The sequence below is a fragment of the Notothenia rossii genome (assembly GCF_949606895.1).
Source record: "Notothenia rossii genome assembly, chromosome: 9".
NCBI lineage: Eukaryota > Metazoa > Chordata > Actinopteri > Perciformes > Nototheniidae > Notothenia > Notothenia rossii.
In genome coordinates, this window is record NC_136907.1 from 64,295,359 (window position 1) to 64,322,691 (window position 27,333).

Sequence of the window (27,333 nt, forward strand, 5' to 3'; positions counted from 1 at the left end):
AATACTCAGTTATAAGTAAATGTTTAAATAAGAGTACAGAAGTACTTTTTAATTACTTTATATACTGCTGCTGGCTATCGTAACCTATAATTATATGTCAACATGTTTACTTATTCATTTATTTACATTCTGTATTAGCTTATAACCTGGATCTGTCCAGTAACTAGTAACGCAAGCTATCAAATACCTGTGGAGAAAGAAGTCCAACATTTGCTTAAACATTTTAGTAAATTAGAAATATAAAGTAGCATAAAATAAAAATGGTGTACCTAAAATGTGTTCTTACAGATCTTGAGTAAATGTCCTTCATTTCATTCCAACACTTTCAATGTATTTTATTCCAACACTTTCAAGGTTGTTCTGTAAACAAGAGCCCTCTCCTGTTGGGGACATTTTGTTTTCTAGGTTCAACCTAATGAGATGGGCAGAGCAGGAACAACTTGTTACAGAAGACATTATCACGTGTCAGCCAGGAAACATGATGTGCTGCACAGAAGTAGTCACTCCAACTCAGGATAAATATACCAGATTTTTTTCTGCTTCTGTCTGTTAGCTATTCTTAAAGGAACTAAAGGCTGTTGTAGTTATGCTTTTGATCATTAAAAAGAGGGCAGAATCAAGATTTAAAGATCCCCCAAACACGTTTTTAGACAGAATGAGAATCTGTCTCATATGGACTATTTCTTGGTCGCTGGGTAATCCTGCAGTGAAAAAAACTGTTTATCTGTCAGTTGCTTATGAACAATCATGTTTTCTCATTAATAGGTAGTTACTGTATGTATGCAATCGAGATTGTATTTGACTGCCATAGTTCTTTATGAAAGAAGTCATCCCATTCTTCAAATTGTGCAGTCAAACTAAAATGGTTCCATTTTTTTTATTAAAATTGGAATATATTCATTTTTAGTCTTACCTTTGATGAATAAGATGACCACAGTCACAGCCAGTGTTATATATTTTCTTTTGCAGATGTCAAGGTATATATATCTGAAGTGTGCTGGGTCATTTGGACAATATTCAATTCAAATTGTGCACAATAATGCAGACTTCTACTCACCCATTCAGGTGTCACATGCTGTGTAATGATAAATGTGAACAACACTTGTAAAAAGGCGACAATCATACACATCACACTAAAATGTTGCATAAGTTTCAACACTCATTTATTTGTATTTTATTTTTCTTGACAACTTTTGTTACGTGTCCACAGACATGAGAAATAACTCCAGAACAGTCAAAAGCTAAACGTGAGCACTGAGATTAAAACTCGATCACAGGCTGAGACCCGATTCTACTTCGGTCAAGCTGCTCAGAGCAAGAGTGGCAAACCAGGGATCATCTACTCTGTCCACGATCGCCACCTCACCCACACTGAGCTGAAATGTGCAAAACTGATCCCCGCTCAGCACTCTTAGCTCTGGGGTGACGCTTGACCAAGCAGCAGGCCAGTTATTCTAATTCATCATGGTACACAGAGGAAGAGAGAGTTAATATCATCTGTGTGACGAGACCCAACACAGAAACATCTCCATTTATATACAAGACGGAGCCAGGAGGAAGGTTTCCAGTTAGTCATACAAGGATCATGGATGACAATACTTTACAAGCAGCACTTCAGGGGGGGAAGCTGTTGTCATTAGCAGGCGGTAAGGCAGGAGAGAGGGACAGAGAACAGCAGAAGAGAAGTGGACCTGCATGCTTTGATCCAGAGCTGTGACAGTTAAAAAGCAGCCAAATATAAATTAATCAACTCATTAACCTCTCAACGTTTATTGGCCAGTACACTAAAGCTGTCTCACAAAGTGTTTTCTTTTAAACATGATATCCTTGAACTATTGCGTCTGGAAGCATTGCAAGTCATACACCAGCTGTATATTAAAACCTTAAAATAATCAATGCATTTTGGTGCAGTGTTGTTCGTGGTTTGATTGCTGAAGCAAAAATGGCACAGATCTAATTCTAATCTTCTCCCTCCAGGACAGGGTCGCTATAGGTTATTGTTTTAAAACAAACCAGTATTTTCCATACATTCCTAACATCATGATATGAAATCATATTGAATAAAGATGCCTTGTGCATGAGTGCAAAATATAGAACATAATCCATCCTTCTAAGCTTTATAAATAAACCTTTTCCTTTGTCTTCTGTTCCAGCAGACAACATACCGTATATATATATATATCTTTAAACATTTTACAAAACAAAGTTGATTATACCAAAATGACCCAGAAATCAATTATGCTATCCTATTTGTTCTTTGCAAACAGACAGAACATCATTTTCAACATCAAAGCAGCGACAAGAAGCAACAAATCTAAAGGTCAATTTGAAGTAAAACCTTCCATTTATCACAAGTATAAGCCTGCATTGCTCAACAGGTTGGTTGGCCTGTGGCGTACAGAGTCCTCAACACTTTCTGTAATCTGATTATATGTCGGGTTAAACCAAAAAAAATATCAGAACCACAAACGAGAGGAAAATGGGAAAGACAAAATGGTTGACTGACCATGTCTTTATCAGAGATTTGCAAAAGAACGAGGTGAATTAAGGTGTAGATAATGATGTAAATAATGCTATCGAAATTAAAATAATCTCCACCTTAGGTATTTTCAGTTACCTTTATCTTTCCTCTGATAATATTTATCTAAAATCAACATTAAGGGTCATCTTGGTATAATGCAAAAATAACAGACAGTCGGTGAAAGCGACTGCAAACAATTCCCTGAACATAAGAGTCAAAACGACACCAAGCTAATCATACTTCAGACACAAGCATCAAGCTGTCAAATATCTAGCAGCGACAGTACAAAAGCTGAGGGGGGGGGGGGGATGCTTTTAAATGCAACATTTACAGTCAATGATAATGAGATACAAACTGCACTACAGGCTATACCAACATACTATATAGCATCATTGATAATATTCACTCTCCAAAACAACGACATAGGTCAAAAATGTGGGACAAAATTAAGATTCACAGCCTCTACATTTACTTTACATAAAAGCCAAATGTTGGACACATGTTATTAACTTCCGCGTTGATGTGAAAGACGATGAGGGAGGGGGAGAGAAGTAAAAGAGGTGAAGAAAGGGAGGCACTATCTGGTGCATGGACAACGCTCCTGCCCACTCAAAGCAACCGCCTTCAACAGATCCCAGGTCCATCGTCAATTACAACCTTTCATTTAGCTAGAGGAGCCGTGAATAGTAAACGTATTGGCTCTGCTGGCCCATGACAGACTGAATAAGTGCTTATTTGATTCAAGTTAAACAGTTGTGGCCCTGGTGCATTTATCATCTTAGGTTAATTTAGATATTATTGATACGTTTAAAAAAGTTGCTCAACAATTTTGGAAATATGCTCATGTGCTTTGTTGCTACTTGGAGTGTGAGATTTGCGTACTTGCGAGGATGCTATAGCCTACTTGGGTTTGTGACTAGATAGAAAAGTTAGCATAGCGTAGCGGTACACTTAAAAAACGGCAAAACATTGTTGCTACCAGCGCCTTTAAAGCTCACTCATTTATGCATTAAATCTCATTTGTGTGTTCCTTCATCTCGAAAATGGTCAAGAAATGTTCTGGCACAAACCGCCTTGTTAAATCTCAACTTTGTACACTTATTAAATGAGATATAATGTGCTATAAGTGATTTTAGAGTTGCTTCTTTTGGACACGCTAGCTGTGTACCTCTGGTTCCAGTCTTCATGCTAAACTAAGCTAAGCTAACCTTCTGTTTGCTGTAATCTGCTCACCTAACTCACGGCAAGAAAGCAAATAAGTGCATTTCCAAAAATGTAAAACTATTTCTTTTATGTTTTAAATATCTGCTCAGCAGCACAGTGGACAATGATTTGAAACTCTAAAACAAGAAAATAATGCTTTGGTTAAACAAATGAGTAAATGATACATTAACTCAACAAAGACAGTAAAGTGCCATGCAACAAAACTGGTAAGTGGTCATGTCACAAATAAATAACAGTGCAGAAACGTACAATAGCGACAATAAATATCATTATGCTTTCTGGTTCTATGTGCACAAGGGATTATTATTTAAAAAAATAAGAAGCACATAACAAGAACAAGGCAAGGACATGAGTTATCTCTCCTGATATTGGATTATTTTTGCCTTATTTTAGCCAAAGAACTCAGTTTTCGTGGAATCAGTTAAAAAAACAACATCACATGAACAACAACGTACCCTTTTGTCCTAACAAATCCCACATGCTACTTCAGTGTTACAATGACTATCTGAAACCTCTGCAGTGAAACAAATACTCTATGCTGGAGAACACCAAGCAAACCCAAACTGAGGTAATGTACAGTATACGACGGATATATGCGGAGCGATCATCCCTGCACTTAACACACTTCTACAAAGAGAAACATCCGGTTTGCAACTTCCCACTCGCCTGATGCCATCAATTACAAATACACGAATGGCGGATTTCAAATTGGGACTTATTTTTTGTTATAATAAGTGAAACAGGGACTGACCACTGACTAACTCTCTACAGGGATTCACAGATACTGGATTATTTACACCAAAAGCTAATCAAAACTAGTCCCAATGCCCAGCAGAGGTAAGTTTATTTATGAGTTTGGGTATTTAGTTTGTCTTATGTTTCTTCTAAAGGTCAGGTGGGAGCACATCATGCAGGGTTTTTGAGGAGGGGACTGCAAAAAAGACAGGAAGGAAAGTTTTGTGGGGTTTCAGGATGAGCAATCAGGTGATGTTTGGGATAGGGACGGTCATCATATAGAAGGGTTTAAGTGGTTTTATGTATAAGTTTGTTTATATGGTCTATGTTCATTAGAGCAGGATGCTGAGTGGAGCTTTTGGATTGTTTTGTTTTTTTGTTGTTTTCCACCGGGCCGGTTCACCTCTCACATCCTCAGAGCAGCGGGGGCCGACTGCACTGACTTTCTCCGGGAGAGCTTGGACCTGAGGAGATGGAAGAGAGGGGGAGTGAGATGTCAAGAAGTAGGATCTTGTAAATAAACAGAAATCATTTGTGGTAATCTTTATTTTGCAGGTCAATTAAATTACCAATCATTTCCAAGGATTTTTTTCTGAACTATATCAATCTTTTCTCTTTATTTAAATATTGTGTGCTTGTTTGTGTGTGAACAAATTCAAACATTTTTGGATGTTATAATGAATCAGATGCACGCTGACTTAAACACAATCTAATGCACAGTTCTCCCTACACAATAGTCAAATGATTTCTGGTCTGATTCCCCTCAGACAAGCTTTTTATTTTTTCTAAAAATCATCCAAAATGTTGTGTGGTGTGTAAGGAAAGTTTATTACATCCCCTAATCTGTTTGATCCATCAAAGCCGAACCAATTTCAAGTCCAAAACATATAACATGTCGGTATATTCGTGATCAGGTAACCTGTTGTGGGTGGAGACCCCCCGAGTTTTAAATCCTGTGAAATATTTGAAATGTTCGATCTATAAGTCTGTTAAAATCCTTCCAAAAAACAACCAAATATATAAAATGACCACTTTTCTTTATCTCTGCACTTAAGGTATAACCTGTAATAAGTAGTCGCCTCAGGAACCACACTACTTATCTTCAAGGTTTTATAAGCAAAAGAGTCTGAAAACCGTTGCTCTTGGTTTTTTTATTGACAATGTAACACATTTTCCCAGTTAATAAACTGTAATAATTTAGATCTAATTTCTTTCTATGATAGCTAAATGAAAGGATCTTTAAAAGTGCATATATAATTATATTTTAAATGCTTAAGAGCAACATCTGTGTTGCTAATCAGATTTTCCTTATCTGTTATGTGTATTTTTACCTTTAGAGTGTCTCCCCCACTCACCTGATGGTGCCGGCTAACAGAGGGTTGAAGGCGTACAGCCAGTCGTGCATCTCTTTGTCGTTGGTGGCCTGCAGCAGAATCCCACGATGCTCAGTGCACACAGCAAACGTGTTGGGAGTCTGGAAACATGAGGTAAATTAAGCTCATCAGGTTTACTGCACAACTATTTATTCATTTATCTATAAACATGTTTTGCTAGAGTATAGAGCAGTAGCTCGGTCGTACCCGCAGTAAGGTCTGTTTGTCTTCGCTGTATTCCACCTTGGCAGACGACAGGTTGATGACAGCTCTCTCCACGCTGTCCCTCTCGCTGCGATACAGGTAGACGTAGGGCCGGCGCACCACCACGAAGCGCTTCACCCAGCCGCTGGTGTGGGGCTCCAGGAAGTGCAGGTAGCCTTTCTTTGACACAATAGGGCTGCACACAATCAAATAAATACAAATGTTAAACAACAACTTTTCTTAAATAATGATTGTATCGGAAATAGGCACTGTGGAGGTTGCAGTTAACAAATACAATGTTTTGTACACAGTGACTTCAATGTCATTATAGTCCGAGTGCTCTGACCTGACACGGATCTCCTGTATGTCCGGAACGAAGCTGCATCCTCGGAGAGTTTTCTTCCGGTCCACTGGGCTGTACGGGTCCAGATCTGGAGTGGAAGCTCCTGAACTGGGATCAGTGTGTCTACACGACACAAACAAGGAACATAAATTAACAATTTAAAATCTCTACTGTATATATTGGCCTTTAAATCTGTTTGACACTTTTTCTTAATCCGCAACGAAAAATATTTTTTAATGATCCTTTTACAATATCTCAGCAATAAGGGACTGCTCTTGTAACTTAGATAAGTATTTTCATTTTATGCCATTTTAAACTTTTAAATCACTACATTTCAAAAGGATATATTGCCTTTTTTACTCCACTAAACTCAACAGATTTTTTGCTTTAAAAGTAGTGACAATCGTCTCCCCATACTGACCTGCTTTTTACATTGAAATACTGCTTACATGTTACTGCATCAGCAATTATTTTCCAATATGAAATGTTGACTTAATAATTATACATAATAAAAAAACAGCCTGAAAGGAAGTGTTCTGCTTATTAAGGACTTTCAACAAGTGTATTTGCTGATCATGCTGTTCTACTTTTACTAGAGTAAGACTTAGAATGCAAGACGCTAGACCAGGACATCAAGAGTATTTCTACATTGTCTTATCACTATTTTACTTGATCAAATAAAAATACTTTTGCAAAATATCTATTATTGCCTAAACACAACATTTCTCATGCACAGAGGAGATAAGCTGCTTGTTACTGATAATGAGCAGAGTAGCTGCATCTGGTTTGTACCTAATGTCGTAATTCCCCTCGACCAGTGAGGGGCAGGTGGAGGACGGAGTGAGCGTGCTCAGTCCAGATGAGCAGGAGTCTCTCATCAGCGACGCAGACATCTCAGAAAGCTAAAGAACACACACACACAGAAACACATTCACAACAAAGCATGCATTGAGAAGCACACACACACACACACACACACACACACACACACACACACACACACACACAAACACACACACACACACACACGACAAGAAGGACACACACAAGTACAGACAAAACATACCCGAAAACAATTAAGCACGGACAACACGGACATGCATTCAGAGAACAATACAATCAGGACATTTTCTAGCGATGTACAGTAGAAATACCTCTGCACCATTTTAAATCCTCATTATCTAAGAGCCCCTCGCTGGTTAACATGTTTAGTAGGACATGCAGGAGTAATATTGGGTTAGTGGAAGCCCTGCAGGGTCTAAAGAGGGGGGGACAGTGAGGGAGGAGGCCAGGATAAAAGGAGGTGGGGGAAGGAAACCTCAAATATTTTAAGGCGTGAAATATGGAAACATTAATTTGAGAATAAAGAGATGAGCAGTAGACCTGGGTCATTATTATTTTAAACTAAAAGGTGTTATATGATTGATCAAGCTCAAATTCAAAGAATTATTAGTGAATCATTTTAAACCCCAGCCTACTGAGTGGTTTTAGAGTGCTGCAGGAATGAGTTAGCATTTTAGTATTTCAGGTTACCTCATCTCTAATGTTTTTCTAACAGGTTTAGATTTGATGCCTGAAAGATAGTGTTCATTTCGTCAGCTATTTTTTTATTTAGTTTTAGTCTTAGTCCTGTGTTAAATTTCCTTTTTAGTTTTAGTCATATTTAGTCAACTTCGTCCTGTTTTTATTTAGTCAAGTTTTAGTCGACTAAAAGTCTGAGCATTTTAGTCTTATTTTAGTCAAAGAAAACTCATTATTTTAGTCTACTTTTTGTCAATGAAAACGGTTGAGTCTTTTTAAGTCATCAGATTATATAGAACATTTCAGTCAAACTAGTCTAGCCAAAACCAATAATTTGTCATTTTAGTCAAACTTATTTCACAATAAGATTATATTTTGTCCTTATTTGATGAAAAACACAGGTTGAATGATTAAGAAGCTTTGCAGAGAGTATCAGGTCAGTTTGTGGTGTTTTTACCAGCTGTGTTATGGCCACATTGCTTCCTTTCTGATATAACAATGCATTCCATTTTTTTCTCCGCCTCATTGTAGTGAAAATGGGCCCAAATATCACATTGTTTCTTTCTCCCAGGCAGTGGTGTCGTTAGACTTTTTCGTTGTCAAGTCATTTTGCCGGACAGGATCGTAACATTTCCATCATAATCCATTATTACCCGTCGAGTCTGTACACAACTCGTCTGCTCATTTTTGGTCAACGAAAGTAAAGAGAGATTTTGGCATAGTTTTTATTTAGTAAACTACATTTTCGTCTCGTCACTTTTCGTCAACGATATTGCTTGATGATTTCGTTACAGTTATTGTTTACTGCCGTCGGTGCCGTCTCGTCATCGTCTCGTTTTAGTCATGGAAAAAAGGTCGTTGACGAACACATTTCGTCATAGTTTTAGTCAACGAAATGAACACGACTGAAAGATAAGACCGTGTTTAACACTATATTAGGAGATATTTATGTTTCCTTATACAACATAAAATACACCAGTAAATAAGCCTCACTTGTGAATTTTGGCAGAAACTTATTTTTGCTTAAGAGCTAATTCTTCTGCAATCATCCAAAATCCAACAGGCAAATCCTCAAAATACGTCGCCCCTGTAGCACTCTATTCAGACATAATGTTAATGGGGAAAAAAAGAGTGAAATGCAAAAAAGACAGGATTATGTGTTGAAAAAAGGCAGAGAGAGGGTGGAGTGTGGGGCTTGAGTATTTTGTGGAGGTAATCGCTAAAGGTTGGAAAGGGTTAACGGGCCGGGTTAGAGGGCCTAGGCTGGGGCTCACCTTGCTCTCACTGGCACTGCTGCTCACCTTGCTGTACTCCCTGTTGAAGGTGTGCATCAGCAGACGCAGACACTGGAGAGAAGATACGAGACAGAACAGATGATGTTGAATAAAAGCTGATACAAACAGGTAAAAAAACATCTCAGGGAGCATCAGTCACCTTGGCAGCCAGCTCCCTCTGCCTCTGGTTGGGACTGTCGAGGGCCGGGCTGCTGCCGGGGCTGTGGCTGTAGACGGGACTTTTAGCAAAATCACAGATGTCACTGTTCTTGAAGAGCGCATCCTGCCCGGCCAGCAGGGTCGCCTCCAGCTTCTCCCTCAGCAGCAGGTAGTGCCTGGTCTTCTCCACCTGAAAACACAAGCACATAAGAATTAGAATTGGAGGATGAGACCCTCTATATTTGTGTCACTGGGGTGTCCAGTGCCTCGCTCAAGGGCACCACCATTTTCATCAAGTCGGGGGATTTGAACTGGCAACCCTACGATTCCCAGTCCCCGACTGACTGAGCCACTGCCGGACACACTTTAATGGGGTAGGTCTTCTGTGGGTCGTACAGAAAAGGATCTATATATGCTTTCCTTTGCTGAGACTAAATAAATGCACCAACAGCACGTTTCTTTTCTCTTTATCTCTCTTTAGTGTACTGCATATGATTCAAGCCTTGCATCTGCAGGGTCATCGGTCAAGTAAAAATACTTTTCTCATTTAAATGATCTAGATGTCATCTCACTTCTCACTAACAAACCTCTCAGTTTTAAAGACTGACCTCCTGCAGTAAGCTGAGTTTCTCCAGCTCCCACTGGTGGTCCAGGATGAGGCTGTCGCTGCGAGGCCTCCACCCTGCCAGGTTCTCCTCTCCTCTGACGTACGCCACCGAGGTGTCCAGCACACGCCTGCGACGACGCTGCATCCCTGAAGAAGAAGAAGATGCTCTGTGAGTATTTCAAATACAAATAAAAAGACTAGCTCAATTGAAACCATTTTGTTGTTTGATTTTGTTTTACCTGGACTTCCATTGTCCGCCACATGGCAGAGGGTGACTTCATACACTCCAGTGACACGGTTACTGGGAAAGAAAGAAATTGTATATAATTATGATATCAAACACATTTTTTAGATTGAGCATTTATAGAATTTAGAATCAGTACAAGATCCAGTTTGTATCTAATCCATAAATGTGTACCTCTCAGAGGGCCTGAGGCATCCGGTGCTGAAGAGGTTTCTGATGGAGCGAGAGGCTGGCAGCTTGGCGTCACGGGAATAAAACACCATACAGAAATCTTTGGTGATCACTGTCGGCTGAGTGCAGTTCTCCATCTAGTTCAAATATAGATGGACAGCAACAAATCAGAATCCAGGTGAGTTGGTTACACAATGACATCATTTATATTTCTTTCTATCACTTTAATCTACAAAGAAATACAAAGAAACACATTCTGTAAATCAAATGTCATTGAGTACCTCTAGATAAGCAGAGAGGGTGATGTAGATTTTCTCCCCGTAGGGAGTGACTCTGTTCAGGAGCAGAGAGTTGTGCATGGAGCTGTCCCATGCCGCCTCAAATCGGTAGAAAGTTCTGCAGCAAAAACAAACAGTCATCTATACGCACAACATTGAGCAGATGAGTTAACCTTATTACAAGCCTGTGAGCTAATAATGTTATTTTGTAAATAATAATAGATAAAGACAAAAATGATTGTCATTTATACCTATGATCAACTCCCAAGGAGACGCTGGCGTTAGCAAAGGATAAAGAGAAACAGGAAACGAGTTAGAAACTTTTAACTGCAGCTGTTAAAAGTTTGAAACCAGCAAACCATACTGATCCATGCAAAATAAAAAAATGCATTAAGGCCAAATCATATTTCATTATAAAAGGCACGTTGAAGCAATGGGAAAATATAGGTTTTAGGTTTGGTAACAAATTCAAAGAGGAAACTTTTGTTGAATATCAAATACACAGAAAGATAGTAAGTAAATCAGAAATGTGTCTGATGTGTATACTTGTCACTGTGTTTGGGCCAGAAATATCCAGAAGACAGGATGTTGAGGGACAGGATGTTGGGGTCTATGATGGTTTCATCTGCCTCGGGTGTGTTTCGGATACGACCTGAAGTCAAACAAAACAGTAAGAAAAAAAAAACAGGTTTTTTTCAAATCTAACCAACTGGGCCAAATATGTTTTTGAATTGTTGTTTTTACTCACCAATAACCAGCTCCTTCACCTCTTTCCACTCGATGTCATTTCCTGTCTCATGAGCGATGGTGACTGTGATCCTCCTCTGGATGCCCTGAAGACAGGATTCAAAGAGTTGAGTGGATTAGGTTTGATGATTCTTGTTTATTAAACGATTAATATAAAGGTATGTAATTGGTAAACATGATGGTGGGTCAGACCTGATGTAAAAGGTAAGTGCCGTGGCAGGGCATCCCACTCCTGTGGTCAACAACAGCTGGGATGTAGCTATAAAAAAGGGAGATAATTAACACAATAAATACTCAAAATAATAACGCAGAATATTTTCATCGCTGCTGCAAAATAATTGTTGTTATCATATGTACAAAGAGCAGTGGCGAACCGTCAGGGCCTTCAAGGTATTCAGAGAATACCCTGGAACACTCAGATAAAACAAACAAAAAATCGATTTAATTATATAAATAAAATGTAATAAAATGTAATAAAATGTAATAAAATGTATATAAATGTATATAAAATAAATAAATGAGAATGGTATCTGTGTTGTTGATCTGTAATATTACAGTGTATTGTTTGTCCTTCTCGGACCATGCACTACGCATTTAAGTGGTTTTGTTTTTGAAAATAAAGCAACCAATCAGATCTTGTTCTGGGTCTCTGGGTAGAATATCCTTCAACCAAGGTATTCTACATCCTTGACAGAATGCCCTGGCCGTTGCACTGAATCAGAGCGTACATTTGGACTGACAGTTTGATCAACCAATCATATATTTATTTGTAGCCAATGGGCGTATTCTTTCAGAGTTTCCATCGGTTCCAGGGTACTCTAGAAGGCCCGCTAGTTAACTGGCTCGAGACAGAGGATCTAGAACGAATGCGACGAAGCAATTCATGCCGTTTTATTGTTTTTAACGTTGAAATGACAAGTGCAACAGGTGAAGATGAAGTTGTTGCGGAATTGTTGTGAGTACCCTTTTCAAGACGATAATTCAGTGAAAAGATGGACATTATAATGCCGCGGAGGGGGGGGGGGGAGGGGCGGCGGCGGGGGGTGTGTGTGTTCACAGAAGGTCCAGTTGTGATAGACACGGTTCGCCACTGGCAAAGAGTATGAGCTACTGTGTTCTTTGCTTTATATTTGTATATCGGGACACACAGCAATAAAGTCACAACTCACTCTCCGTTAGCTTCCAGCTCACATATCTCAAAGAATGACATCAGGTCGTATTTGGCGTGACAAGGTCCGGCGGTGGAGCGCATCAGAGTGCTGAGCTTTGTGGCCGGCACTGGAGGAAGTAAGAGGAAACAGATTCATGTGTGAAACTGGGTCAACCTGTCTGTACGGTCCGAAATCAAGGGTATATAATATTAAACTGGAGGCTGAGACACTGATCATATTGTGGAGATTAAATCATGAAATATAAAAACGTTTGATCTACTCTCAGGCACATTGAATGTCACTGCTTACCTGGTTTGGATAAGGGCATCACCCTGGGGAACTGCCTCCTGGATGGTCTCAGAGGACTAAAAAAAAAAAAAAGGACAAAGAAACTGAATACTAGGAAACTTTCTAAAATATCAGCTGGTGGAAATTAAAGGTCAAATGTCTTCTTACCTGATGAGGTCTTTGCAGAGTGGAGGGAAGGGCTGTTTCTGATAGTGACCAAACACCTCGAAGACGATGGGCTGAGTCTTGATGTACTCCACAAAGGACTTGGTCACCTCCACCGTGATCTACCAGGAAAGAGGGAAATGACATCTTAAGCACAGCCCTAACACAGTTGTTTGTATCTAGTGATATTTGTTAATAATAGCTCTGAATGTTTACATTTTGAACATGGTAGAAGCCCAGCGGAGGTCCTCTGCCCGTGTTCTTCAGCGGCTCGGTGGAGAAAGCTTCATCGTGGCGGTGGATGAAGCTAGAAAAAAGGGAAGCCATTTTATTAGACTGACCTCCCTTTGCTCTTCCTGCACATTATGCTGACCGAAAGCACCCAGCTGACCACCACACATGCTGAACACTTTGTTTAAAGCCACAAGCCACATACATTAACAATAAGTGAACATTCATATTACTGTAAATAATAAAACGTAGTTAGTCAATTGTTTCCAGCAGTCAGGACACATTAAGCATTGAGTTATATTTTTGCATAATCTTTCTGCAAAAAACGAAATAATTTGATATTCTGTTTTTCTGTAACACTTAACAGATGTGCATGCATTATCATTATTTAATAGCAGAAAGTCCAACTGAAATAACTATTTAATTTAACTATTTAATAGATATTTAAATATTGGTTTCAGATTTATATTGCATTTTGCTTCCCTAGAAGAGAAATAGATTGCTGACAAAGACATAATGCATTCTATAAAAAATGTGAAGCCGATAAATCATTTTATTTCCAGCACCTAAGTGGAGGAGGCATGCTTGAAACTCACTTGAATTGGCAGAAGATGTCGGCGTACTCGGCCGAGATGCTGGAGGCCTGCAGGACGGTGACTCTGAAGGTGAAGGTGCTGCCGATCTTCAGGTGGGACAGAACTTTCTCTGGGGAAAGGTCGAGAGCGAGATCCAGACCCAGACCTGCACTCTTCACCGGGCTGCTGGGAGTCTCTATGATTTCTACGAGAAACAGAGAAAGAGACACAGATGGGTTATTTTAAATTCTTTATATATTTTTGCTTTTGAGTTTATTATAGAACTGACGAGCTTACAATTGTGATTTTAATTTAGACTGTTAATGTAAACAGTGGCTGGAATGATTTTCAGTGCCTGTAAAGGTTTTTCCTCTCACCAGTGTTGTTGTTGACTTCATCTGCAGAAATCCCTATGTCTGCGCTCGCTCCTTCTCCCTCCACAAAGCGCAGCTCCTCCTGCGAGGTGTTGGAGTGAGAGAGAACACCGGGACACGACTCGGTCTGGAACTGGACCAAAACAGAAAAACATCAGCATTAATCTAACTTACGCCACACATATACTGTGTTTATTCTTTTGACTTGTATTGATGTATAAGACGGATTCAGAGAACCAGAACAAATCACTGCATGCTGGTACCTTCTCAAACTGTTTGTCTTCAAAGGAGATCTTAGCAGTGCCTGACTGCCTCACACCAGAGCCGTAATCAGGGGCCTCCTCATCAGCTAAAAGGAGACAAAACAGAGAGATATAAACAAACAGTATTTTAAAACAAACTAAAAGGCATGTCCAAGAGTAAGTCTGATATTCCACCTGTATTCGTACCTGAGATTGCCTGCACAGCCACTCTGAGGAAGCCTTTCACTTCTCCTTTCTCACTGACGATGGCCACGCGGTGCACGAGGGGCACGGGGTACAGCAGGTTGCTCAGGTACACAAAAGCCCTGAGGAGGAGGCAGGAAGTGATGAGGGGATGTCAGTTTGTAACAAGCATTTATAGTGAAATAAAAGAAAAAGCAGGGTTTTAACTCAATACTGCTTCCAGGAGGGAGGAGGTGACGCACCTGCCCACCAGACGGAACCAGGGGAAGCGGTCGTAGAAGGGGTCTCCTCCGGTCAGAGCCTGGTCACAGTCCTCCACAGCGCTGCTGGGGAGCTCTGCCGCTCGGTCGTACATCTCCCTCATCAGGTCCAGCCTCTGCCTGCAGGGGGCAGCGTGAGAAGAGAGGAAAAACCCTTAATAATGGCCTCCCTATGTTCAGTTTACTGTGTGCACACATATTATGATATCATTATTGTGGTTATTTTAAAGTTTATATAGAAAAATATCTTTTTTTTTTGTTATTGTGAATAATATATCATTTTATATTTATATATTTCTTATCAGATGAAAGGAATGTGACCTTCAACATTTTAATAATTGTATGTGTAATTAAATCGACCTATACCGAGGCATCAGCTTTTTATTATTAGATGACACTGTACCTGAGTTTCTCCAGAGTCCAGTAATGTGTCGCTCCGTTCTTCTGATCTTGGACTTCAACGGCGACGATGGTTCGGGGGAAAGGTCGCTTCTCTCTCTCTTTGGCCACGCTGGCGGGCAGTAGGTCGGGCGGCAGAGGAGAGTAGAGAGTGTCTGTCAACAGGACGAACTGGAACTGCACCTGTGGACGACAAGAGCCATAAAAACATGAGTGATTGCTGGTTTGAATCCTCCTGCATCGTATATGCAATGTCACATCAGGATTTCCCTGCTTTTCAAACATCCTTTAAGCATCAGAGACATGGAAATGTAAACAAATGCGGCTATAAAAAACGTTATGCCATTTCACACGCAAAGAAAAACCTCTAAAATCTTCTTTCACCCCAACAAAGAAGAAGACTGATAAGGTAGCATTTGTCTTTATCAAATATGTCTACAAGTAAAGTCATATACTACTTCTCATGCAGAATAGCTGCTCAGCTGCATTATACATTATTCTAGTAAGAGTCCATATTCTGTGTATTCATTTCCAAAACTGGGTGAGTCACGATGCAGTAAGTTTTATTTTTGCCCAAATAAGCTTTATCATACACGAAACCTTTTATTAAATGGGTTACTTGACAGAACTGACATGCAATATGCAGCAGTGTGTACATCATGTGGAGATTGGACACTGACAAACATTTATTAATCTGCAGTCTGCATCCATTTTGGATTGAGGAGCAAGCTCTTCCTTCATACACCAGTATCACAATATCAAATAGATAGCACATTTGCAATAAGGATGTTATTATTTTAGAGAGACAACACTAAGCTTTTATTGCATTGCCACTGGAAGTAGATTTAGAAAAAGCTGTCTTATGTTTAGCTAAAACAAAACAAATAATCATAACTTATGAAAATGAAATGAAAATATGTCACAGTGCAACAAGAAAAAGGACAATGTTTTACAGTAACAAACACCCCACCTTTTTCTTCAGCTCCACGCTGATAGCATTGGCCTCTTTGAGGAAGATGGCGTTGCCCCACAGCAGATCCCTGAGAGATGTGAACTGGTAGAAACGCCACTTCCTGAAAGCCCACAGAGCCAACTCCGTCTCACGGGGCGTCCACGGCACTGAAGGGGAGGGTCAAATGATTTGTAAGTACATTTTTGACCAAAAGAAACCTATTTAAATCAGTTAAGAAAAGTGACAGTACCACCTTCCTCTTCAGGCTCCTCTTCTTCCTCAGGAGACTCCAGGTAGCGGGAGTCAACTTGTTTCTGAAGAGCCTCTAGTTTACTCTCATAGTCCTGAAAGAAAACATAGGATTCAGTTGTTTTCTTTACACACACATTTGAAGTGTTTCCGTATGACTGAGCACTCACCAGCCTCTGCTGCTCCAACAGGTTGCTGGCTTCTTCTCTCTCTTTGCGATACTGATCCTCGAGCTCCTGAAGCCTGAAGGGATTCAGAACTATATGTCAGAAAAGTCAATTTGACTAAATGGAAATAAATACAACAAAATGATGTGTTCTCCACCCACCTCTGCTCCATCTCCTGCTTCATGTCGATGCCTTGTTTCTCCAGCAGCTCTCTCTGAGCGAAGGCCCAGTCCACGGGCTCCACGGGGGTCTCGGCGCACGGCGTCCTCTCTCGCTCCAGACGAGCCTGCTCCGGGTCGTTGAAGCGGAACACGTGGCTCTTTCCCATGATGATGCGGTTGCCTAAAAAGTGTGTATGATCACAAATTATTAAAAACTTTTAAGATACTTTGAAAACCACTTTTAATTCAATTCAGGACCTAACCCAATTATACACACCAAACTCATCGCTTCCATTTCAAATAAACAGTCATGTCAAATGACGATTCCCCGTACAACACAGTATAATTATTAATAGATTCATGATTAATGATAATACCATACAGTATACAGTATACTTAAGAAAAGCCAAGTTAGAAGATTCTCAATTGGCTAAAGGAGCAAATAAGCCACAGCAATACATTTGGTTCTACGAATAGACATTATATAATAACAATAAACAGTAAGTATTAGATACATTATTGATCCTTCACTGCAGTATAATGTTCACTGAGACTTGGAATAGTCACAATCGTAGAAAGTGATCTTACTTTGGCCATTGTGATGTAACACAGAGTTCTATCTTTCCCTCTTCTCTTAATTTGGATTTACACCTTTTTTTTCAACCAAAATAATATGAAGCTTCACTCATACCAGACCGCAGGACGGTGGGGGAGCTCACTCTCTTCCCGTTGACGTACGTCTCTGAGCCCTCACACGGCTCCATCATGACGCAGCCTGTCAAAGGACATTGTATAACTTTAACAACAAAGTCTTAAACCCATGCACAATAAGTATCTTTCATTTTTAATATTGTTTTTAATGCAACAACTTTTATTAAACTGTTATTTGGAGGAGAAAGCAGCAGGTCTACCTTCCCCCAGAGGCACCGTGGTGCTGGTGAAGGTGCAGTGCTCGTCTTGGATGAAATGTCCGCTGAGAACAATGTCCTGACGAGTCTTGGCATTTTCACGGCCAACCCTGAGGGAAGATGATCCATTAGAGACATATTCACAGCAACACCAAAATATCTTGAGTACATTTCAGAAACTGAAAAACATTTTAAAAATTACTTTGTGAGGCCGTCTTTGATGTAGTACAGCAGACACTCTGACATCAGAGGGTCTTCATTCAGGTTGACCAGGTGAGGCGTCTAAACAGGAAATAATGACAAACGTGTTAAGCCTGTGGAAAGATGTTGTAAATATATGAAATTAATTAGCAAAAGGAAGGGTCATCTTACCTTTTTCGGTGAGAAGACTCCCAGAGTGCCTCCATCTTCTCTCATGGCAACACCCATCTCAGCCAGCAGGGCCTCTCTGCAGGAAGCAAACACACATGATCCTAACATGGCTACAAATATGTTGTTTGTATTAACATTTGGCTGGCAATCCAGAACTGAATGTATCCTTTAAGACATTATGTCAAAAATAAATCTCAAGGGTCAAACCATCAAAAATGGTCCATATAGAAATTATAATATTAAAAATATATATTATTTGTACACATGAGTGGTCCAAAAGCCATGGGCATATACAACAGACCTCAACTCAACTTGAGGAGAAAACAATCAATACGAACAATAAGTTTAGTTTAAATAAACTGTAGATTTATTCATGAAACCATGAATCAGGCGTGAATATGTGTGACCAACCTCTCCATACGAATGGCCTCAGTACGACGCAGCTTCTCTTCCCATGTCTCATTGAGCTCTGCAATGATTTTCTCAGTTTCCTGTTGGCAAAATGTATACATTTATACACATAATAAATGTACTTACTCTTTCCAGCAGATTTCTGTGCCTTTCCCTGTAATTAAATCAATCCGGCTCTGCTTGTGTCAGTCCACAGGTCACTATCTAACTCTCCACATCCTGAACAATATCACCATCATGGTTCTTACCTTGAGCCTCTCGATGGCCTCTTCGCTGGCCGGGCTGAAGATGCGGTCATGGATGTTGGTGATGGATCCGACGCGACTGGACAGGACCGAGAGCGAGGGGGAGGGACTCATTCCTGTCATGACAGTGGACACTGCGGAGAGATCACCCCTTTGATTGACAGCCTGGCGATTATTCACAAAGTTCTTGTAATCGCTCAGGTCTGTCAGAAAGAGAGGCGTTGCATGGGAGTGAGCAAGGAAGATAAGGAGGAAGGAAAAACGGAAGGACAGAAGGACGGAAGGACGGAGCAGACGCCAGGTAATTAAAGAGAGACATCAGGAATGAGAGGAACACGCAGAGAAACGGATAAAAGGGAAAAAGGTAGGGGCAACAGGGAGGAGTACAAAAGAAGAAGAGAAAGCTCAAATAATGGATCAAAGCAGCAGAGGTCAAATCTTTACCAAAGCCATCGCAGAATGAGAGAAAAGGGAAACTCAAACTGACAGAGCACAAAATGCTGAGAAGAGAGTAAGAGCTTTATCTCCGACACTGAAATACATGTAGACACATTCGACAAGCCTGCAAGCATGAGAATGAGTAATAAATAGAGTGCATTAAGACAAAATACAGGCTAGAGATTACTAGTGTTGCATGTCTTCATGTTTTCAAGTGTTTTTTAAAGCGCAGCCTTTGGTTGCACAGCTGCCGGGGATGCAGGCCTCCAAGCACCTGAGTCGTAGCTTCAATTAGCTCCACACATAGAGAGAGAACCAGGATGCAAATAAAGAGTGCCCCAGCAATCTAAAATGGCATCCTCCAAATCAGTGCTCTCTTCCATGTCTTGCAAAACAAAATGCATAACAAAGCATGCTTTATGCAGAAGCTGACTACGACTGTCTGTTTCTGCAGAACCAGGAAAGCAGAGTGTCGGGCAGCTCAGGTTCGAAATGAACAGCTACAGGATCAAAGCTTCTCAGTGAAAAAGAAAATCCCAGCAAATTTAACATTTGTAATGAGGATTCATTTATTTGGAGGCTGGACTTTCTAGATTAAGTAAGGGAAGAAAAGTGCATATTTCTATGGAAACCAGATCTAATGGGGAAAAAAGGAGGCCATTTTGCAGAATTTGTTAGAAAAGAGAAACTACAGCTCTAAATGCTGTATGCTCCTTAAGTGCTGGCTCTCCTATCTGACTTAGTTTCTTGGGATTGATATTCAGATCTCTGGTGTGCTGGAGGAGGAAGGCCAGCTCGGGATTCATTTATTTTAGTGGCAAAGCGCAGGCTTGCTCGAGTTATACACACATTTCAAACCAGCGATGACGGGGCCGGTGCAGCGATACGCTGATAGGAGAGAAGAGAATGGGTGTGAGAGACACCCTCACTCCAAGTTAAACTGTCATCCTCTGTCTTGCATGTACAGTCAGAAAGTGTATGTTTGTGTATGCCTTTGTAAGAGCATTTCTGAGACAGAGCATTGTTTTTCTGGGTGCGACACTCACTCTCTATGATGTCTCCCAGACCCTGAGCCATCAGCAGGTCTCTGAGGCGGGCCACTTCCTCCTTCAGCTCACGCACCAGACGGTTGCTGGGGTCCTCGTTGATCACAGCGTTACAGCGGATCTGTTTAGCACGATCAGCGTACCTGGAAGGACAAAGGTCTTCTAGGTCAAACGGACATTAAGCTATAAAGCATGATCCCTTAGACTCTCTATACTGCATTACAATGACCAACTAATGGCTGTGACGGTACAGCTGAGGGGAAAAGCATTTGTTAATCATTTTGTGCAAATAAAAGAATGCATTTGTAAAGGTTTTAAAAGTCTAATCAGTACATCTCTTCTGCAGGTTGAACATTAAGAAAGAAACAGATTGTTGACATGTTTCTCACCGGAGGGTACTGAGGGTCTCATCATAGTTGATATCAGCGGGGCTGAGGGCCGCCACCATGGCAGTACGAGAGTTTCCACCTGTAACACAGAAAGTGAGACGATACATAAACTGACACAGAACATTTTTTTTTATTGGTAAAAGCTAAGGTTTATGATTATATTTTATATCAGATTTTGCATTAGTAGTATGTGTGCATACCCAAGTTCTCCCTCAGCAGCCAAGTCAGGACTGAATCTCTGTAGGGGATGTGATTCTCCACCTTCTTCTTTTTCTTGTTCTGCACACAAAACCAACACAAATTATTCTCTTATCGGAAATTATTATTGTTAAAAGTATTTTATAAAAATAATGATTTAATTTGCATTAAATATTGCATACTGACCTTGTTTGGTACGGAGTCCTGGTAGTTGAAAAATAAATGCCAACATGTGTTAGTTTGACACGATAAAATAAAAGTTTCTAAATATAATTATTTGAAGAAGTGTGAAAAAACATACCACTTCAGACAGGGCAGAGATAACCTTTCCCAGTGTAGTCAGAGATTTGTTGATGTTTGCTCCTTCCTGCAATTAAAAGGGAGTCTTATAAAGAACTGTCCATCTATTCATACATTTATTTATCTCTCTAAAAAACATCTTCCTCCTCTCACCTTCAGTCTGGTCCCTTTGGCTCCGGTGGAGTCGGCTCTCTCGCTGCCAGCCAGGTCCACCAGGCTGATCTTGCTGACCTGTGATGATACAAAACATTTTCAAAATAAGATGCTTTGAATAAAAAGATCAAACATCTACTTTTGCTAGCATATTTTCCTGAAACTGCAGTGGGAGAACTGGCAGTAAAGTGTTCCATGTGGTTATCAAACAATACACTAACTCATTTTATAATAATAAAAACGCAGACGGCCTCAGCTCAGGTCATAAAAGGCAATACAACAATTGTTTAGCATCTCTAAGGCTGCTGTGGTGAATAGGACTATTCCTCTTATTGATTTGTTTGTCTGAGGAGCAGAACAACATCATTTCAGACGTGCAGATTATTTGTTAGGAGCTGGTTATAAGTACCTTTTCTGACGTGTTCTCCGAATCCATGTCGTGTTTCTTCTGCGTGAAGATGATGTTGAAGACGGCGTGGGAGCGGCTGCTGGTCTCGTTCATGTTGGTAGCAGCCACAGTCCTGAAAAAATGAATTAATTCTATGTTAAGTACATATCACTGATAAATGATCTGCTCCATCCATCAATGGTTCCAGCGACTGATTAATGTATTCACCCCTTATCTACATCTCTTCATAATAACACAGTATAATCTGCGGAGTCATTCAGTCTCGCTCTGTTACCTGGCCTTGTTTCCAGACTCCATCAGGTCCTGGATGTCGTTGTATGAGGTGACGGCTAGTTTGGAGAGATCTTCCACGTAGGGTCCCATGAGAGGGTGCTCTCTGACGCGCAGGTTTCCTTTGTTCTTTGGGTTCAGCAGGTCACGCACACGCTCGCAGTAGATCTCCATGTAACTCACCTGGAGAATGCACAGGGTTGGTGATCTTGTTAAACCTTTTTATGAGTTATTAATCGGTTATCATTTGTACTGGTTGCTCCTGGGACAATAAAAGATTAAAACTCGAGTCAATCTGTTTCACAAATGATTAATTAATATAACTACAATATCAGCTACCCCTCTGCAATCTTTGAATAGTTCTTTAAATGTGAGCTAGTAGCAGGATCTAATCAAAACTGAAAGCGATCCAGATGTCTTTGTAGCAACGAGAGCAACAATAATACCACTTGAAAACTCAATGGATGAGGGGTAGGGGTTATATTGAGCCACTCGGAATAGAATAGCTTCCAAAGTTGGAAAACATAAAGTAAATGATGGTATGAATTGACTCACCTCAACAGAGTAAGACATGCTGTTGTCGTTATTGGTGTCATTGAACTTGGTGAAAAGGTCCTCACACATCTGAAACAAAACAGAGTGTCAATGGTGTTCTAAAGCTTTTTATCTTTATTTCATTCACAATGATTAAAGGGAATTTGATTTGTGTAATATAATAATATTTGGTCAGCGCTGCACTCTGTATTACCAGAGGAATGATTCCTTCCTGGTCCTGCTCCTGTCGTCCCATCATGGTGTAGCTTTTTCCCGATCCTGTCTGGCCGTATGCAAATATGCACACATTGTAGCCTTCAAAGGCATGAAGCAGCATCTCCTCTCCGATGTCTTTGTACACCTGCAGCTGGGACGCAAAGCTGGGGTCCTCGGGCTGTGGAAAAAATGAAATAGACGAGTTAGAATTTCTCCGAGCATGAATAAGCTCTATAATAGACATCGACACATTTCTACCACCATGAGGTGGCATAATATGGAAATGTAGATCAATATTGAATATCAATTACTAGTGGCTTGTTCTAGCAGATCTTGAATGTTCTTATCTGTACTTTTAGTTAAAAATAGGTGTTGCAATGAAACTCACCGTGGTGTGGGACCAGTAAGAATAATCAAAGTTGAAACTCTTGTTTTCTTTGGGCTGTTTGGGGTTCAGGATCGCTAAAACAGAGCAAAAAGAGGCATCAGAAAATGGGTCCCTCTTATTAGCTACAAATTCATTACAGTCTATTTACTGTCGGTTTAAAAAATGCACGACACAAACTGTGAAAACATCAAAACGCCAACCATATACATCTTTTGATAAAACACATTCATTCTCTCCCAGCCAACCACAGTAGGATGCTGGTTGCATAATTTTCCCCGATATCTTCCCCCTTGATCCCTGTTACCTCCATACTTTCCACCACTAAATAACAGCAAAATATGCTTCAAAATAGGGCAGGGTGATATGGAGAAAATCTTAATCACTTTCATTTTTACCAAATCCCTCACTAACAATATTGTAAAGTTGACCATTGGTGATTTGTCAAAAAATATTTATACGATTAGATTGTTGTAATTATTGTGGATACAATTACTAAGAGGGTAAAGGTAAATTGTAGACTAGCAAAGACAGTCTAGCAAGCTCTAAAATCTAGGAAAATATACATCTATACCATATACGAGATCCAAAATCTAAGATAAAATAAAGTCACATATCATGATATTGAGATCATAAACAAAAGGAGGTGACATCATTTGTAAACATTTCCCCAAAGTTCAGAGAGGTCTTATTACAGTTGGTATCAAAAGCAGCGTTGTAAATGCACTGTTCATCCTTTTTTAATAGAGGTGATGGGAAATGCACCCAGAATATGAAACAAGAACTGAGCAGGAGCAAACGCCCCCTGTGGACACATCTTATCATAGCTGCACAAACACATCCTGTTGTTTCATGCACTCAGACAGAAACAACACAGGGAGACCTCCAACAATCGGCTACACCCGATTATCTTTCGGATGTTTTTTGAGCAACTGTGACCAAGATACAGAGACAGCTGACCCTGGGTCTGGGCTCGACCAGAACAAGGAGGTCTTTTTGGTCTGTGCAGCTCGTATGGTGAGAGCAGAGCTGCGACGGTCCCTACGTCCTACACACAGACACACACACACAGACACACACACACACACACACACACAGACACACAGACACACAGACACACAGACACACAGACACACACACACACACACACACACACACACACACACACACACACACACAGACACACACTGGCTGGCCTCAGGCCTGACTGAATCTTTTGTTTCTCTCTCTGGCTGCCATGATGCTGCATGCCTCCATGCCTACTCCCTTGTTGCTGAACGACAAAACTGCCTACCAGACAAATAACTGAGCTCAAATGCTAAATGTGCCTCAATGCAGGCCGTAAGAGTTGGCTTCAAAGAGCAGCAATACGTCCTGCATTGCTGGGTTTCACACTCTAAAGGCATGCCATTAAGGATTATTCACAGTATATATTAACGTTAAATCACACCTACATATAATATTTCTTGATGCAATCATCCAAATGTATAAATCAATATTTTCTTTTACGACCCATTATTTGTAGTGTTATTGTGATATAGAGGGGTTATGTCTATGTGTTGTTTTCAGCCCACAAATCATGTTTTGTCCTTAAGTCTTATATCCCCCATTATTTTTTTCTTCAAGTATACTTTTAATGTCTTTATATCTTAAAAATGTTTACCACGACCAAAGATTTTTCAATCACAAATATTCAATATTTGCTGCTTTCATCTTCTTAAATGTGAGGCTTTGCTGTTTTTCCTTGTTTTATAATAAAGTAAGTTGAATATCTTTGTGTTTTTGTACATTTGATCTGACAAGAAGGCAGAAGAAGTCAACTCTGGAAAGCTCTGGAAAATGATAATTGTCATCTTCCACTTCAACCTTAATGTTTTGTGATTTTAAAGACCACAAATTCATGTTCAAAGAGAAATATTCCCCCCTGCCGCAGATTAATGTGAACATAAGCTTCCAAAGTAAAAGAAACATGTACATCATTCTGCACAGTGAAGCTCAAACATCCAAGGGACGTACCAATAAGCCAACAAATTCACAGTAAAATATGGCTTAACCAAAGCAGGGTGAATATCAAAGCATAATGTTGGGAAGTTACTGATAGACCTTTGATTAATTTATTCCAATTACTAATTAAAACATGTATCTTGATCACCCTGTAAACAATAAAGTCCACATCCATCGGATTTAATATAACTTTTAACTAGGTACATTAAAACTGACTTGAGTATATACTCACTTGTGGTGTTTCCTGACATCTGAATGATGCACTTGCTGTCCTTCCCAATCTCTCTCGAGTTGAAGGGTCGGACCCTCACGGCCACCTTTACTGACGCTGTCGCCATGTTGCAGGAGGTTGTGTGAGGGAGCAGAGAGCTGAAGATCTGTGTGGCTACTCACACACACACACACCTGGTACCTGAACAAATAGAAGATGAGAGGGATTCTCAGATGGACACAGGGCACTTTTTTTGCACCGTGATACATTTAATTACACATTTAATGAATGCTAAATAAAGGAAAATACATAAATAATATGATCATCTATGGCCTGTTTCTTTTATTGTAATATAATATGGAGATCAGGGCCTTGAAAGCCAAATGTAACCCCTAAAACTGACACACATTCTTCATTTTCAAACCCCTTATCAGTCAGAGCAAGACACAAAGCTCCCACAGGCCGACTAAATGGCTAGGAAATTATCTGGCAGGAAGATTATCAGCGTCCCTGCTATTCCACAGAAAAATGGCTGCATCCCCTGGCCTCATGCACCTAGGATGAAGGCCTTGTGTTGAAACTGTATCACCCCTCTTCTCAAAACAACACACCACTGTCTAGGATCAGCTGTGATGTTTTTCACAGCATATTTGCAATTATTAGCCCAAATCTTTACACTGCTCCTCTTGTTAAATCCCAAAATGATGGCTGTTATGTTTTTTTTAATCAGTTAATGACCAGACCAGACAGATTTTTAACACTAGGATAATTGTTTCAAGGCAGCGACGCGCACATCCATCTTCTCTGTCTGAATCGATGGAGGAAAAGAAAGCATCCTTAACATATACTTATAATAAGCCTTTATACTGTATGTTCATGGAAAAATGAAGGATGACACATATTTTCATAACATTTTAGGACACATTTGTGGTAAAGATATATCAGTCATGTAAATATTGTCTCCTCCATCTTGCTTCCCCTGCCGCACCTCAAAGGCAGGCCGCGTAAACATAAACGGGACAAATACAAAATCATCCAACACTGCGTCAGAAAGGAGTTCAACATTCATCATTTACGCATAAATGACATCAACGTCTTGAATAACATCATGTGTTTTCCTACTCGATTCGGGGTGTTTTTTAAGAGATGGACTTGATTATTGAAACATAATTGTTGACAGAGGCGGAATCAAATACCCTGACGCAGCGTCGTTACGCGTACAAAAGGCCTCATAATCATCAACACATACAAATACCGTCCTCACCGAAGCGTGACACCCATTAATACCGAAAGAAAAACCTCTCAGAGGAGCAGTGTCTTACCTCAACTCAGACTCGACGACCGCAGAGGGTGAATCCTCTGCCCATTCAAAACAGCGCCCGGATGCTCCGGTGCCTCCTCCTCGGATCTCCTCAGCAGCTTGGATTTTTCTCCGTCTTTGCTCAGCCTACAACCTGTCCTCTCCGCTTCCATACATGGAGAATCCGTTAGGAAGGAGAGTCAGCCTCAGCTTCAGCAGCAGCAGCAGCGCTGGGTGCGTCAATTGAGACTGTGCTGAGAGGCAGGAGGAGGAGGAGGAGGAGTCAGGGCCGGGTGGATCAGCGAGAGGAAGGGTGCGGGATGCTTCAGCGGCCCTCCGTCGGTCTGTCCGTCAGTCGTTCTGGAAGCAGGGAAAATGGCGGTGCTGCTGTGGCACGGATGCTGGGAGGTGGCGGTGACATCATCAGCATCATCATCAGCAGCCATGAGGCATCGCGATGCAGGGACACAGCGGGGGGTGGGAGGGGGCGAGGGGGGTTGAGGCCCATGGCTAGACCTTTGTAAGCCTTGGAGAGACAAATAACGGTGGAAGTTTCGTTTAGTGAGCGTAAATGTCAAATAACAGTATGTCTGAGATTGATTGGTTTTTTTTAAATAGGGAGACTAATACAATAAAGTGTTCTGATAACTTAGTTAAAACATGACAAGTGGAGTGCTCATTTGCATGAAACTGATCATTGATCAAATAAAACGTTTACATATTAA

At 40.5% G+C, this 27,333-nt stretch overlaps 1 protein-coding gene across 7 annotated transcripts; it reads right to left on the reverse strand.

Moving 5' to 3' along the window:
- Positions 1 to 1,139: 1,139 nt before the first annotated feature.
- Positions 1,140 to 26,985, reverse strand: kif1ab (kinesin family member 1Ab). Of its 7 annotated transcripts, none has more exons than XM_079652460.1 (49): positions 26,631 to 26,985; positions 25,330 to 25,509; positions 23,097 to 23,170; positions 22,707 to 22,886; positions 22,514 to 22,582; positions 21,963 to 22,141; positions 21,689 to 21,800; positions 21,280 to 21,357; positions 21,128 to 21,193; positions 21,013 to 21,030; positions 20,829 to 20,907; positions 20,629 to 20,707; positions 20,240 to 20,382; positions 20,043 to 20,081; positions 18,759 to 18,889; positions 18,511 to 18,590; positions 18,100 to 18,175; positions 17,930 to 18,009; positions 17,731 to 17,837; positions 17,511 to 17,594; positions 16,820 to 17,000; positions 16,662 to 16,734; positions 16,496 to 16,586; positions 16,261 to 16,409; positions 15,295 to 15,473; positions 14,874 to 15,011; positions 14,635 to 14,753; positions 14,449 to 14,534; positions 14,189 to 14,318; positions 13,833 to 14,016; positions 13,222 to 13,312; positions 13,009 to 13,127; positions 12,862 to 12,917; positions 12,571 to 12,679; positions 11,594 to 11,660; positions 11,403 to 11,487; positions 11,201 to 11,306; positions 10,906 to 10,929; positions 10,658 to 10,772; positions 10,380 to 10,513; positions 10,201 to 10,262; positions 9,963 to 10,108; positions 9,356 to 9,544; positions 9,196 to 9,267; positions 7,193 to 7,302; positions 6,404 to 6,523; positions 6,061 to 6,253; positions 5,836 to 5,954; positions 1,140 to 4,944 (listed from the first exon to the last, which is right to left on the reverse strand). In XM_079652460.1, the coding sequence occupies exons 2-49, from the start codon at positions 25,433 to 25,435 to the stop codon at positions 4,887 to 4,889; spliced, it is 5,085 nt and encodes a 1,694-aa protein (XP_079508586.1). In that variant the 5' UTR covers positions 25,436 to 25,509; positions 26,631 to 26,985; the 3' UTR covers positions 1,140 to 4,886. The 7 variants fall into 7 exon arrangements, with proteins under 7 accessions (XP_079508586.1, XP_079508584.1, XP_079508582.1 ...); XM_079652458.1 differs by having other exon boundaries at positions 9,223 to 9,267; positions 18,759 to 18,958; XM_079652456.1 differs by having other exon boundaries at positions 18,759 to 18,958.
- Between the last annotated feature and the right edge of the window lie 348 nt (positions 26,986 to 27,333).